Below are 14,971 nucleotides of genomic sequence, written 5' to 3' on the forward strand. Positions count from 1 at the left end.
CCCCAGGGGCATGTCGAAGTCCTGCTGAGTTGGCACATCTGCTTAGCTGAGCCCCAGGCTTCAAGACCCCAGCACTTGGTGTGGGAGGGGCAGGGGTCTGTCTCAGACCTGGGTCCCTGGGTCCCTGTCCCTCCTGCACACAGGGAGGCTTCCATGGCTGGGCCACCAGTCGGGGAGAGGCATGCGCTGGGGCAAGACGGGGAGGGATGGAAGGCAGAGGGCAGCGCTTGTGCGGCGGGGTATTGCGTGTGAGGAAGCCGCGCGGCAGGTTCTGCTGGCCCTGAGCCCTGAGCTCTCGCCGTGTGCCGGCTGCAGATTCATGCTGGTCCTGGCCACCAACCAGCCCGAGCAGCTAGACTGGGCCATCAATGACCGCATCGGCGAGATGGTTGGCTTTGACCTGCCGCGGCGAGAGGCACGGGAGCGCCTGGTGAGAATGTATTTTGACAAGTATGTTCTTAAACCAGCCACAGAAGGAAAGCAGTAAGTGTCCCCGCCGCCACGGCCGCTCCCTGCCCGTGCCCCTGCCCCTGGGTTTCACGTGTGGGGTCATGACCGCCCATCGCTGGAGGCCCTGCTGCCCCGTCCTGCCTTTGAAACGCTCAGATCCAGGCCACAGTCAGGCCCTGGCAGTGGCAGGCTGTGCCGGCCCATTTCTGGCCTTGCTGAGCCTCCCTCTGGGGCCCCTCCCCAGCACACAGCGGGGCCCACCAGGTCGGGGTTGCCCTCCCTGCTCGTCCAGGCCCTCTCTCACTGTTGTCGGGAGCGTTCCAGATAAGCCAGCGCTGGTCTATTTGTAACCCTCTCCGGGGACCAGACCTCAGCCCCACCGACCTGGTTCCCGCCTGGCGCTGCCGAGCCGTCTTCTGTGCTGCGGAGGGCTTTACCTGTCCCTGCCCCCGTCTGTCAGCTGCCCCCAAGCTCTCTTCTCTGGGTCTTTTTCCCTTTTGCCCCTGGTTGGCCCCAGTCCCCCTCCTCCACACCCTACTCCAGCTCCCGATGGCGCATCCTAGCCCAGCTGCAGCCTGGACACTGCATGCAGCTTGAGGTTCTGAGAACTTTTTCACAGGAGTCTGAGCGGGCTCTCTTGGGCCTTTAGCCAGGACTGACTGGGCCTGGCATCCGCCTGCGGGGGCGGGATTAGGAGCTCGACTGCTGTCTGAGTGCTGGGCGGGGTCCCTGCCCCCAGGCAGGCGGTGGAGCTGGGAACAGGCCCCCGGAGCTCCTCCGTTCTCCCACCTCCTGAGTGGCCCCACGGCCGCCCCTGAACCCAGCATGTGCCCCGCCCGGGCCCCATCTTGGGCTCCATGAGGAAGGGACATATGCCCAGCAGGGTAGGAAGGTGGAGTGGCCAGACCTGGCCCCAGCAGTGGACGTTGGGCAGGGGGTAGCTCATTAAAGTGAGGGGGCTGGACATGTCCCGCCTGGGGCTTCCCAGCACGGGCCCCTGCTGTCCATCTGTGTGGGAGCCTGGGTCCTTCACGGGCCTCTGCTCTGGCCCGGGTGCTGGGGGCGCCCAGGCATCACTTGGGACCCTTACCAGGCGCTTGAAGCTGGCCCAGTTTGACTACGGGGAGAAGTGCTCAGAGGTTGCACGGCTGACGGAGGGCATGTCCGGCCGGGAGATCTCCCAGCTTGCTGTGGCATGGCAGGTGAGCTGGGGATGCGCCCCGCAGGCCAGAACCCGAGCGAGCCAGGGACCCTCAGAGTGGTCAAAAGGTGACTGGGCTGGCACCTCCCCCCCCCAGGGTGTTTCTGAGTGATTTTCTGCACAGACGTGACATGATGCCCTCCCTTCCCGCCACCACCCTCCTCTGCCCCCCAACAGCAGGGAGGATGGGCCAGGGCCGTCCGTGGCTTCGCACGTTATGGTCCTTCCCAGTGTCATTCTGACCCAGGTCAGACGTGGCTCTCTCAAATCAGCAGCATGTCCGGTGGTCATCAAGCCCAGTGTTTTAGGAACCTGGGCTTTGTCCCAAGCTGGGGCCCAGGACAGTTGGCACAGAAAACTGCAGATGGGTGGAGGGTCCGGGGGACACAGCCTGGGCCAGGGATGGAGCATCGTGAGCTGTCGGTGGGCTCATCCGAGGGCGCAGGACGTGAGGAGCCAGGAGGCGACTGACCTGATAAGGAGTCGGGCGTCTCCTTCCCAGCCTCTAGAGGGAGACTGCTGCCTTCAGGACTGTCTGCGGCAGCGTGAAGGCCTCAGGTGTTCTGGCTTTTTGGACGGGTTTGCTGAGTCCTGAGGGCCTGAGGACAGCTGGGCCACGGGAGGTGGTCAGGGCACACAGGCCAGAGTGGCCCTTGTCATTCCCAATACCCAGGCTTTCATCTGAAACATCCCAGCAGTGGTTCCGTGGGTGCCCAGGGCAGGGAAGCCCATTGACCCCCAGGAGCCTTGGGTGCAGCCATTCAGAACAAGTTTCCCCATGGTCCTTGCCAGGTGGAGGGTGCTGAGTGGCTCATGTCTGTGGCCACGTGACAACCTGGCCACTGTTAACTAAGCACGAATGCTAAGTAGACATCTGCTTGGATTTGAACGTCCTTGCCCAGATACACAGGGGGGCTGTATTAGTCAGAATGAACTAGGTCATGCTGCTGTAACAGACAGCCCCAGATTACAAACTCTGTCATGTGAGTCACAGGGTGCCCTGCTCCAGGCTGGCCTCACTCAGGAACCAGGCCTTACGAGGTTGGCTGTTTCCATGACCAACAGAGTGGCGAACAGTGTGTCTTAGCCTGGGCGGCCGTGACAAAATGCCACAGCCAGGCGCTTGAACAGACATTCATCTCATGGTTCTGGAGGCTGGAGGTTCCAAATCAGGATGCCAGTGAGGGGGGTTCCAAAGCGGGTCCACTTCCTGGCTGCCAGCCAGCCGCCTTCTTGCTGTGTGCTTGTGCAGAGCCCTTGGGGGTATCTTCGAGCAAGGACGCCAGTCCTGTAGGATCAGGGCCCCACCCTTAGGACCTCACCCAACCTGAATTGCTTCCTTAGAAGCCCCATCTCCACGTGCAGCCACACTGGGGGTTAGGGCTTCAGCGTGAGCTCAGGGGCGACAAAGGCTCAGTCCCAGTGGCGCCCAGTCCCAGTGGTGGGGAGCGCCCTGGCGCACCTTCCTTCCCCCGCACTGCCCTGCCCTCCCTGCTCGTTGGGGAACCAGGGGACAGGCTTGTGTGTGCCTGCGTGTGGGGAGCTGAGGGTAGTGGCCCCCGCACATGCATGTGAGGGTGAGCATCTGCATGTGGAGGCCCAGAGCCCGTGGGTGCTCTCCCTGTGTGTCCAGCCCCTGGGCAGCTGGGCCCTGGGCACGTCTGCTAGTCCCCACCCCCACCCCCTGCGAGAGAGGGCCAGAATGCCTTGGGGGTCCCACTGTCTGGGACAGGACGTGTCAGTGTGTCCCCTTGGGGTTTCTCCCCTGTGGCCCCAGGTGCACGGGGCTGGGCTGCTGTGGTGGCTCCTGCCCACCCTCCTCCCCCTGGGTTGAGCAGCCGGGGACCCGTGCACCTGCTCCCCAAAGGTCACCTGCTGGTGTCGCATGGACCCCACTGCAGCTGCCACCCCATGTGATAGTTTTGTCAGTGCAGGTCTGTGCTGCCTACCCTGCAGCTCCCTATCATGGGGACCTACTGTTTTTTTTTTTTAAAACATAAAACTCATTTTAACTTTATTTTTTTCATTTATTTATTTATTTATTTTTTGCGGTACGCGGGCGTGTCACTGCTGTGGCCTCTCGCGTTGCGGAGCACAGGCTCCGGACGCGCAGGCTCAGTGGCCATGGCTCACGGGCCCAACCGCTCCGCGGCACGTGGGATCTTCCCGGACCGGGGCATGAACCCGTGTCCCTTGCCTCGGCAGGCAGACTCCCAACCACTGCGCCACCAGGGACGCCCTGGTTTCTGTTTTTTGATGGCGGCCATGGGTGTGAGGTGGTGTCTCGCTGTGCTGTTGATCCACGCTCCCTGATGATCAGTGATGCTGAGCATCTTGTCATGAGCCTGTTGGCCATGTGTGTGTCTTCCTTTGAGAAAGGTCTGTTCGAGTCCTTTGACCTTTTTTTAACTGGGTTGTTTGAGGTTTTCTTGTTGAATTGTAGGGGTTCTTTATGTATTCCGGATATTAACCTTGTCTCAGATGGTACTTTGCACACATTTTCCCCTTTTCTGCGGGTTGCCTTTTTTGCTCTGTTGATAGTGTCCTTTGAAGCACGAAAGTTTTTAATTTTGATGAAGTCCAATTTTTATTTATCTTTTTCTTTTGTCACCTGCTTTTACTGTCATAGCCAGCAAGTCATTGCTAAATCCAATGTCTGGAAGCTTCTCCCGTCTGTTTTTAATCTATGAGGTTTATAGTTTGGGGTTTTATGTTTAGATCTCTGATCCATTTAGAGTTGATTTTTGTATATAGGGTACAACTTTGTTCTTCTGTATATGAATATCCAGTTTTCCCAGCGCCATTTGTTGAAAAGACTGTCGTTTCTATTCAGTGATCTCAGCATCCTTGTTGGAGGTCACTTGACCATATGTGAGGGTTTATTTCTGGGCTCTTGGTTCTATTCCACTGGCCTGTGTCTGTCTTAGTGCCAGTACCACACTGTCTTGATCACTGTAGCTTTGTAGTAGATTTTAAAATCGGGATATGTAAGACTTCCAACATACTCTTATTGAAGATTGTTTTGGCTGCTTGGGGCCCCTTGAGATTGCATATGAATTTGGGGGTGGATTTTTTTTTTTTTTAATTTCTGCAAAAATCATCATTGAAATTTTGATAGGGATTGCGTCAAATCTGTAGATTGCGTTGGGTAGTACTGACCTCATAACAACGTTGTCTTCCAGTGCGTGAACGCAGATATTTTTCTATGTTTTCATGTCCTTAATTCTAGCAACATTTTCTAGTTTCCAGTGTACAAGGCTTTCACCTTCTTAGGTAAGGTAATTCTTAAGTATTTTATTCTTTTCGATGGTGTTGTAAATAGAATTGTTTTCTGAATTATTTTTCCAGTCATTCTGTGTTACTGTGTAGAGACACAAATGGTTTTGTGCATTAATTTTGTGTCCAGCAGCTTTGCTGAATTTATTACTTAGGGTTTACTGTATATGATAAGATCATATCACCTGCAGGCAGTTAATTTTACTTCTTCCTTCCCAGTCGGGATGTCCTTTATTTCTTTTTTTTTGCCAAATTGGTGTGTCTGCAATCTCTAGTGCTCTGTTGACTAGAAGTGGTGAAAACGGGCATCCTTGCCTTGATCCTGATCTCAGAGGAAAAGCTTTCAGTCTTTCACCATTGAGATGATGTTTGCTGATGTTTTGTTATATGGCTTTTATCAGGATGAGGAAATTTCCTGGCATTCCTAGTTTATTGTTTGTTTGGCTGTACTGCACGGCTTGCGGAATCTTAGTTCCCTGACCAGGGATCATACCCAGGCCCTCGGCAGTGGAAGTGTGGAGTCCTAACCCCTGGACTGCCAGGGAATTCCCCCTCGTTTATTGTTTTCATCAAGAAAGGGTGTTGAATTTTGCCAAACGTTTTCCTGTATTAATTGAGACGATCAAGTGCTTTTTGTCCTTCATTCTCTTAATTACTTACCTAGGTTGATTTTTCCCTAGGTGAACCATCCTTGCACTCCAGGAAAAAATGCCCACTTGGTTGTGGTGTATAATCCTTTCAATACGCTACCGAGTTTTGTTGTTAGTATTTTGTTGAGGGTTCTGCATCAGTTTTCACAGAGGGTCTGGTTCTGTGTGGTGTTTGGTCTGGTTCTAGGATCAGGTGGCGCTGACCTCAGAGTGAGCAGGAAGTGTCCCTTCCTCTCCAGTGCTTGGAAGGGTTTGAGAAGGATGGGTGTTAGCTCTCCTTTAAGCTTTTTTTCAGTGAATTTTTTTGTTTTTGAATAATTCCAGGTTCACAGAAAAGTCCCAAGGCTAGCACAGCTCCCTCCACACTGTGGCCATCTCACCACATCCCTCAATTCCACCTCAGACGTGATCTCTCCCAGAACCCACCCAAATGCCCATGACATTCAGTCCTTCTGTCTCGGGCTTCTCTGGGCTGTGACAGTTCTCAGACGTCCCTTGTTTCTGACGATCCCGGCAGTTTTGAGGAGTCCTGTAGGACGTCCTTCGTTGGGTCTGTCTGATGGCTTTCTCATGAGTGGAATGGGATTGTGGGTTTTTGGAGGAAACCAGAGGTGAGGGCCCCTTCTGGTCACATCATATCAGGGGGCACCAGACATCCACACAACATCACAGGGATGTTGGCCTGGATCCCCTGGTTACTGTGGTGCCCACCTGGCTTCTCTGTGGTAAAGTCACTGCACACCCTCTACCTGCCCCTCCCCATCAGGGACCCCCTCTGGCTGCCACCCCACCTCCTCAGCTGCTTTGCAGAACTCGGGCTCCTCGCAGGAGGCCTCAGGGACGGCTCCTCCCTGTACAGCTTCAGCCAGGCGCTGAGGACAGCCGTGTGGGGAGCAAAGTGACTGGTCATCTCGGATGGTGGGAACTTGCTCCCTGTGTCCTGCGTGGGCTGAGGCTCCTAGGGACCTAGAGAGAGACAGCTGGACTGGCTTGGGCTCCCTGCTCGGTGGACACTTGAGTGCACATGTCAGAGCCACAGGCTGGGTTACAGGAAGCAGATGGGGCACGGGGTCACCCAGGAGGCGTGCAGCCTGGCCAGAGGTGACCTGCCTTGGCAGCCGAAGTGCTGTGGGCCACACTGGGGCCCGATGAGCTGAACTTTGGTTACCCCACCCACGTGCACGGCCGGGGAGCCTGGGCATCGCGGGTGCAGAGCGCCGCCGGCAGCCTGGACCGCAGCAGCCTGCGGTTCTGGGAGGACCGTCTGCAGACAGTGGGGCCCTGGGCGCTCTGCGTGGAGGGCAGTTTGTTCCTGGGGGCTCTGCCTCTCCTGTTGGCTGCTTGCTGACCCTGAGCCCTGCTGTCCATGGGGCAGGGCCCTCCGGTCTGCGGTTGGGGGCTGGGCTGCCCCCTGACAGCGGGCCTCTGGGTTTCACTTCTTCGAAAGCCACTGAGAAAGCCAGTGGAGCAGCCAGCACTGGCGCCAGCCAGGGGTGCGGGCAGGGCCCCGGGTTTTGCAGGGATGGCGGCCACTCTGGGCTGCAGGGTCGCCTGAGAGCACGTGTGTGCTGCCGCATGTCGGTGTGCGCCTCATGCTGAGCAGCCAGGCCCCTCCTGCAGCTGAGCGCAGTCCCGGGAGAGCAGCCCATGCTTTGCCCCACCTGCCCCTGCCCCAGAGGAGTTGGGTTCTGGAGGGCGTCTCCACGGTGGGCGGCGAGTGCAGCAAGGATAGGGCTGGCCAGGCTGCCTTGTCCCTGGGTCAGGCCTGGCCTACATGGGTGAGTGGTGACTGGTGGGCCCTGAGGAGCCTCAGGCTGGGGCCCTTCCCCCACGCGGGCAGCCTCTCTGCTGCCCTGCCTCAGTGCTCTCTTCCCCTGCCAGGCCATGGCGTATGCCTCTGAGGATGGGGTCCTCACCGAGGCCATGATGGATGCCCGGGTCCAGGATGCCATCCAGCAGCACGAGCAGAAGATGCAGTGGCTGAAGGCAGAGGGGAGCCGGCGGCCCCTGCTCCCAAGTCCACAGGCCGAGTGAGCCGGGCCTGGGCACCTGCAGCACGCTGACCAGGTGGCATCACTGAGAAGAAACACCCAGGAGCCCCAGCTCCCGGCGGACGTGGTGACACCACACAGCTGCCCCCCTTCCCGGCGTGTAATCTTTCTCTGCTCAGGCCCAGGGCAGCAGGGCAGCATTTAAAGGCCTCTGCTCAGGACCAGCTGCACAGTGCAGCCTTGAGGTGGGGTTGGTTCCCCTGACCCCCCAGCCGCCCCCAGGACACTCCTGGGAGACATGTCCCTCCAAGCCCGGCCCAGACGGGGAGCAGGCAGTGTCCGCCATGCCCGGGGCAGCAGCCAAGCTGGCAGCACAGCTTCCCAGGCAGATGCTGGCTGCTGCAGCAGTGACCAGCAGTAGGGGGCCCGGCCAAGGGAGGGGACCTGACCTTGCCCAGTCCCTCCCAGGGCCAGACCCGAGCCCATGATGAGCAGAGCTGGCCTCTGTGCAGCCCAGCTGTCCTCGGGAGGGCAGTGCCCTTGAGGTCTGTGAACCCGTAAAGCCGGGTGCCAAGAACCAGCCCACCGATCCGCGATGGCCAAGGATGTGTGGAGCAGGGGGACTGCCCAGCCCACGGAAGGCGGAGCTCTCCCAGATTGGAATTGGGGGTCTTTTTATCCAGAATCTAATAAAAACTGACAGATACGTCTCAGTGTCTGTCTCATGGCTGATGTGTGGATCCCTAGGTCAGAGGCAAAAAGAAGAGGCAGAGGCTGGAGCTTTCTAGAGAATTTACTGACCAGCAGGGGTGGGAGTCACAGTGAGGCGCCCGACCGGGGCTGCCGCCGCGGGGCTCAGGAGCCTTATTGCTGGGCCCGGGCCTCCCCCGGACCCCTGCCCGCGCCCCCACTGCGGGCCGCGGACGCACAACGCCTCATGCACGTGCTCCCGTGTGCAGACGTGGGTGCACCAGGCTCCCGGCCGTGCTCCCCTCCGGCAGAACTGGCTCCGGCTCCGGAAACCAGACGGACGGACGGAAAGACAGACGCGGGCGCACAGGAAGCCGCCGGTTTCCAGCAGCGGACGTGGTCCTGGGCTGGGCGGGCGGTTCCACCCGCGCCCCCGGTGCCGCCGTCCCCGCGCCCCCGCCCCGGCCCCACCCCGACCCCCTTTATAAAAAGAAGAGGAGACAGCACCTTCCGCCGGACGCGCCCGACGGCCGCGGGCGCCCTGGCCCGGGCCGGCCGTCCAGTCCCGTGAGCGTGGGCGCGGTGGCCGGCGGCCCCGCGAGTCCTGCGCGCGGCTCAGAGGTGCCGCGGGCTCGGGTGACCGTTGTGGTAGAGTTTCTGCTTCACGTGCACCATGTTCCCGGCCGCCTCCTCGAATGGCCTGTGTGGCCGCCGGCCCAGCTCCCGCAGGCTGCACAGCTTGGGCAGCCAGGTCCACGAGCCGTCTGCGGGGCGGGGGGCGCGGTCAGGGCGGGGGCTGGTGGGCGGGGCCTGGAGTGGGCATGGCGTGGGCGTGGGGAGGGCGGGGCCCCGGCGCGGACGAGGCTGTCCCCGGGGCCCCCGCGCCGCGCACTCACCGTAGCGCCGGCCAGCCCTCCAGGCGCGCACGGCGCAGTGCAGGACGCCGTCCACCCACACCAGGAACCAGCTGATGCAGAAGCCGAGCAGCAGCCCCAGCATGAGGTCGATCTCCTGCTTGGTGACGTTGTCCGTCACGAAATAGTTCTCGGAGGCGTCCACCACAGCCTGGTCCCCGTCGTACGGGATCACGTAGTGGACGTGGTGCCTGGGGGCGGCAGGGCGGGCTGGCACCTGTCCCGCGGGCCGCGCGGGACCCCGCGGCAAGCTGCACCCGTTTGCCTGCAGGGCTCTCTGAAGCAGACCTCGTGGGGGGCTGAGGTCGGGAGGGGCCAGCGCACTCGCCCGGGACCCAGGTCACCAGGTGGGAGGCTGCCCGCAGGATGCGAGTGTGCGAGGTCAGAGGTCAGCGTGAAGTCCAGTGGCTGGCCTCCACGCATCACCCTCCTCCCTCCTCTGCCCAGCCCGGGGCTCAGAGGCAACCCTGACACGATGACAGGAGCACAGCGCAGGTGGAGAAAGCGTACCGGGGCGAGGGCCCAGGCGGGGCGCCCCCGCCCAGTGACAGGGTCACAGCCCGCCCGTGGGCCTGTGCCCAGAGGCCCCCACTGGCTCCTGGGGCACTGCTCCTCTGGCCTCTCCCTCCCACCCTTCAGTCACTCTGCCCTTTCCTCAGCTACCCCTCCAAGGAGAGCCGCGTGGGATGAGCCCTGCCTTGGGACTCTGGTCTTCCTTTTGCCCCTCTGTCCCTTGCAGGAACCTCCCCTGCCCCAGTTCTCTGTGCTTGAAGCCCGGGGGCACCCCCTTAACCGTGCCCCACACAGATCCCGGCTCCTGGGACGGACCCTGGACCACGGTCTGTCCCCTGCATCCTAGCACCCACTGAGGCCTGAGCCGTCCCCCTCAGCCTCCCCTCCCTTGACAATCCAGGCGGAGGCCACACTGAACCCTCCCCACAAGGCTCCCTCTAGCCTCAGGCCTGCCTGGATCCTCTCTTCCTCCAGGAAGCCCTTTGGGCCCCACCATCCCGGGTGGGGTGGCCCTGCCCAGAGACCAGTACCCAGGGCAACAGACTCTGGGCTCCACGCCCCGCCCCCCACCGACAGGAGGGCCGGGGAGAGGGAGCTGCAGGCCCTGGGTGCCCGAGGCGTGTGGGGTCCGTGCACCCTGAGCCCCCAGTCACCCTGGGGCCCCTCCTTCCCCTAAGTGCAGGAGCCACCTTGGGGTGCGCCTGCCTGGCTCCCCTCCTACCGAGCCCCTCAGCTGGCTTCTCTAACTCTCCACCCGCAGCACGTCCCTGCGGCACCCCACGTCTGCTCTGAGCTCCAGCTGCCCGCGTGGCGTCTCCACGTGGGATCTACAGACACCTCAAATTTGCACCTAAAAATAGCTCCTCCCTCCCTAATCCGCTTCTTCCCGTCTTCCCTCGGTTACATATCGACACCTCTGCCTGGTCTCCAGCTGAGATGGGTCCCCGCCCCCCACCTTGCAACTGGACATGAGCCGCCCCCCGACCCACAGGGACCTCCTCACAAACGGAAACCCCCCAGGATATCCCTGACCCCAGGCCCCTGTTGCCCGTCCATCACCGACATCCCTGTGCCAGTGGGGGCCACACAGTGCCTTCCACCCCGTGGAGACAGCAGCGGGCAGGCCCCATCTTACCCCCCTCCCGCTCCCCTGGGGACTCCTGGAGCCCATCGGCTCAGCTTGTCCGGAGTAGGTGGGGCCTCAGCCACCACAGCCCCTTGAGCAGGGGCCACCACACCCGGGTTAGTTGGAGAGGACTGCCTGACACAGGGCGGCGGCCGTAGCTCATGTGGTCACAGTTGGCCAATGGCCCTTATCAATCATCAATAAGAGATGGAGAACCATTGATGAGCGCCCGGAATGCGTAGCAGCAGAGGACGCCCTTCGTCACCCTGGCCAGGCCAGGCCTCCCGGCAGCTGATAACACTGAGCGTTGCCGCCGCCGCCTCCTGCCCTCCTGCCTTCCGGACCCCAACAGGGAGGGTCTTCTCGGGACCACGACTTCCTACCCCTGGACAGGGCAGGAAACTTGAAGATGGAGTCACCGAGGAAGCCAGAAACGCCCCTGCAAGTAGGACAAGGCCAGGGCCCCCACCGCCCCGGGGGTGGGGGTGGGGTGGGACCTCCAGGGGGTCAAAGGTCATGACCTGTGCCCCCATCGCTGTCCTAGCATCTGCCGCTCTCCCCCTGCTCCTTGCCCTCCTCCTTCCTCCAAGTCAGGCAGGCCCCGGGGTGGGGGTGGGGGGCAGGTGGGGGCGCAGGTCACCCACGTGCACACGTATTTCCGTGATGTGTACATACATGTGTCCTGCCTGGGCCACGCATGTTGCATGTGTCTACCTGAGGTTGGACGCATGTTGTGTATACACGCCGGCCACATGCACAGGACATGGCGTGTATACCATGGACTCGGACCCATGAGCTCCACATGTGTGCATGTGCACGCTCGCCCGGGCACGAGCATGGTGCGTGTCACATGGAGATGCACATGCACTGGGCTTTGCGCACAGCCATCCTCTCTGTGGGCACCGTGGCATATGCACGGGTGTGCACCCACAGACACAGCCTGCTGGCACGCACGCTTCACAGCATTCACACACGTGTCCTCTGTATAAAATTCTCCGTATTGGCACGTAGAAGGCACACAAGTGTGTGTGCGCCTTCTCTGCAAACGGGGTGTACACACAAGTAGAGTCCATTGTGGCAACATGTGTATGTGGTTTGTACACAGAGGCCTGATATGCCAGACTGTCCCCTGCAGACATTCACTGTGCCCACAGGGCGCACATGGGTGTTGTATATTGTGTTACACACACGTACTGCGCATACGCATGCATGTTGTCAATATACAAGAACACTCTGTACACAGAATTTACAGATCCTGTATGTAGTGATGTGTACAAAGCACACATACATGGACACATACACACACGGAAACACTGTACGCCTACAGCAGGCGTGGCTCTCGTGTTGTCTGTGTCTAAGCTGTGCACTCAGGCCTCGCTGTGGCTTGCACTCCATGGGCACTTGTTTTACACAATCCACGTGTACTCTGGACACTACATGTGACCCATACGCATACCCGGAACAAATACACTCTGAAAACACACCCTGTCTGCCCAGAAGGGCCTCAGTGTGAGGTCTTAGGCACATATGTGCAGGTCACACTGCAACAGCTCTGCACGGAAAATGGGCCTTACTAATGTTTAGGGAGCTGAAGCCTGGGCCGGTGGCGGGCACACCTCTGGTCTCTGGGAGGGTCTCAGGACCCCCGCTCACACCCCCAGTCTGGGTCGGCCCAGGAAGCGTGGAGCTGACCTCCTGCCGCTCCTTGGCCTCGGGCCGTGTGCACCAGGCAGGAACACAGGGATCTCCGCGAGGGTGTGGCCACCCAGCCAGCACACTGGATGACTCTTGGCCAGGACTCGAGAGGGCCGTTTACACGCCCATCTCCATCTGCCCTGCTGCCCATGTTCTGCTTCGACACCCGCTCTGCACACACAGGCATGTAGCATGCTTAGTGGGGCATGAAACTGTCCTGTCTCTCACACACCCCTCGCCCAGTACGTATGCACGCGTCCCTGGAGCAGCAGTACAGGGCACGGTCAAGAACACAAGTTCCCTGCCGGCCGCACGGCCCTGGGCAAGTCTGTCTGCTCAGCCTCTGTCCGCTCTCTCGGGGCCCCAGCGTGCGTGGGGCTGAGGGGCTGCTGCGTGTGCGCACATGTATATGCACAGACGGTACACACATGCGCGTCTCATGAGAAGATGTTTATTTCGTATATGGACATACAAACATGCATGGCCAGGAAGACTCCACTACATGTGCACAGAATGGGGGGGGGGGGTCACAAAGTGGGTGTAGGGACCTGGGCTCTCCCCTCTCTCTGTGTGACCTTGAGCAGACTCCACCCCCAGCCTCAGTTCCTCCCGTGGACAGCGAGGGGGTTGGGCCAGATGCCCCTCAAGGTAGGCCCTGCCCACCTTGACCTTCTGCTCTTCCCCCTAGCTGGCTCCCAGGAAATTTCATGGACACAGCTCAGGGCCCAGGGAGGAGGATGGTGTCCTCTGTGGGCACAGCCGTGCGCAGGATCCCTCCCGGGACACCAGGCTGGGCTGCTGCTCTCCTGGCCTCCACGGCCCGGTCCAGGAGGCCCTGGACCCGTTCTGCCCATCACCCGCGGGCCCTTTCTCTAAAGGCAATTTGGGAGGGGGTCCTACTGCCTCGGGCATGCTCCCCACTCCCGGAACACCTCTGTGCCGCGGAAGCTGGCCGGTCCTTCCCCCACCCGGCCTGGCGCCAGCCTCGGCAGCCCCCACCGGCCTGGCCCAGCTGGGCCTTGCAGCCCGGCCTGCATGGGGCTCGCTGGAGCCCCAGTGGGCCCCACCTCCACCCCGCATGTGTGATCACGCGTGTGCCCCTCTGGGCGCAGACTCACCGGCCACAGTTGCAGTGGCAGACGCGGTCCTCGCCCCGCAGGTGCGGGAGAATGTAGTTGTGGAATCGGTCCAGCAGCGCGTTCATGTCCATCAAGCACGCGATGGCCTGGAAGAGCCCATGACCGGTCAGCGCCGAGGAGCGAGAGGCTGGGCCGGCGCCCCCCGGCGGGGGCCGACGCGCTGGGGATGGGGGAGCGCAGGCCGCCCGGGCCGGTAAACAAGGCGCGGGAGGGGGAGGCGGCGCGCGGGCGCGGAGGCGGGAGCGGGTGCGGGGAGCGGGCGCGCGGGAAGCCCCTCCGCTCACCATCACGATCGACGCCCCCAGAATCATGAAGATCATGGTGTTGGCGCTCATGGACATCGGGCGGGGCCGGGCCGGGCCGGAGCGCCGCCCCCCGGCCCCGGCGCCCCCCCGGCCCCGGCCCGATGCTGAGCCCCCGCCGCCTCTGCAGAGGTCAGCCCGCCGCGCACCCACCGCCGCCGGCCGGGGAGGAGGCGCGGGGCCGGCGCGGGGCAGGGGACGCGGCGCTCCCGGGGTCCTCGGCCGCCCGGCCCGCGCGCTCGCCGCGCCCGCCGCGCTCCGCTCCGCCCTCGGCTCTGCCTCCCGCTCTGCGCGCGGCGCGGCTCCGGCCCCCTCCCCCCGCGGCCTCCCCCGCGCCCGCCTCCCGGGAGGGACCTCGCCGCCCGCGGCCGCTCGCCCCCGCGACGCCGGCCGGACCCCTCCCCGGGGGCCGCAGGGCCCGCTCGCCCCCATCTGGCCAGTGCCGGCCCTGGCTGCCTGCCCAGCGCCCCCGGACCACGGGCCACGTCCCGTCCCGACCCGCCGGGGCGACCCCGGAGAGGCCCCGGGCTTCCTTCCGCTTTCCTCCTCCCCACTTCAGCTGGAGGCCCCTCCCCCGCGCCCGCCCGCCCGGGGTCGCCGGGTGAGGGGCTGCGGGCAGACTGGTCAGCACCCAGCCTCCTCCGGCAAGAGGCTGCCTTTAGTGGAGGGCCCGCAGGGTCGCTGGCAGGAAGGTCACTCGGGAGCCATGGCCACATGGCACAAGGATGGGGCCCAACAAAGGCTAAAGGATCCCCTACTGCGGGGGCAGGGCCAGCCTCAGCCCCGGCTCTCCCCAGGGGTGGGCCACGAAGCTCAGAGGCCCGCGTCGTAGCCCTGATGTGGTTGCCCCATGTTGCTGGGGGCTGGGGAGGGGTCACTGAGCCAGCCCATCATCCACAGGCCGGGGGACAGCACCGCCCACAGAGGAGTCCCCGGAACACCTCTGTGCCGCGGAGACCAGGAGGGGTCACCAGGCAAGAGCGGTCCCCGCCCAGGGAGCAGGTGCCACATCCCCTCCAGAGTC

General features: G+C 62.0%; 2 protein-coding genes across 2 annotated transcripts in view; one reads left to right on the plus strand and one right to left on the minus strand.

Moving 5' to 3' along the window:
- LOC103089666 (ATPase family AAA domain-containing protein 3) overlaps positions 1-7,611 on the plus strand; it is an 18,213-nt gene extending 10,602 nt beyond the window's left edge. Inside the window, exons 14-16 of the mRNA XM_007448924.1 lie at positions 316-483; positions 1,544-1,652; positions 7,459-7,611. Coding sequence (XP_007448986.1) covers positions 316-483; positions 1,544-1,652; positions 7,459-7,611 — 430 coding nt within the window. The remainder of the gene's footprint in view (positions 1-315; positions 484-1,543; positions 1,653-7,458) is intronic.
- Positions 7,612-8,873: 1,262 nt separating this feature from the next.
- Positions 8,874-13,986, minus strand: TMEM240 (transmembrane protein 240). Its single transcript, XM_007448925.1, has 4 exons — positions 13,930-13,986; positions 13,625-13,731; positions 9,155-9,363; positions 8,874-9,022 (listed from the first exon to the last, which is right to left on the minus strand). The coding sequence occupies exons 1-4, from the start codon at positions 13,984-13,986 to the stop codon at positions 8,874-8,876; spliced, it is 522 nt and encodes a 173-aa protein (XP_007448987.1).
- Between the last annotated feature and the right edge of the window lie 985 nt (positions 13,987-14,971).

This window comes from Lipotes vexillifer, unplaced genomic scaffold (genome assembly GCF_000442215.2).
Source record: "Lipotes vexillifer unplaced genomic scaffold, Lipotes_vexillifer_v1.1 scaffold835, whole genome shotgun sequence".
NCBI lineage: Eukaryota > Metazoa > Chordata > Mammalia > Artiodactyla > Lipotidae > Lipotes > Lipotes vexillifer.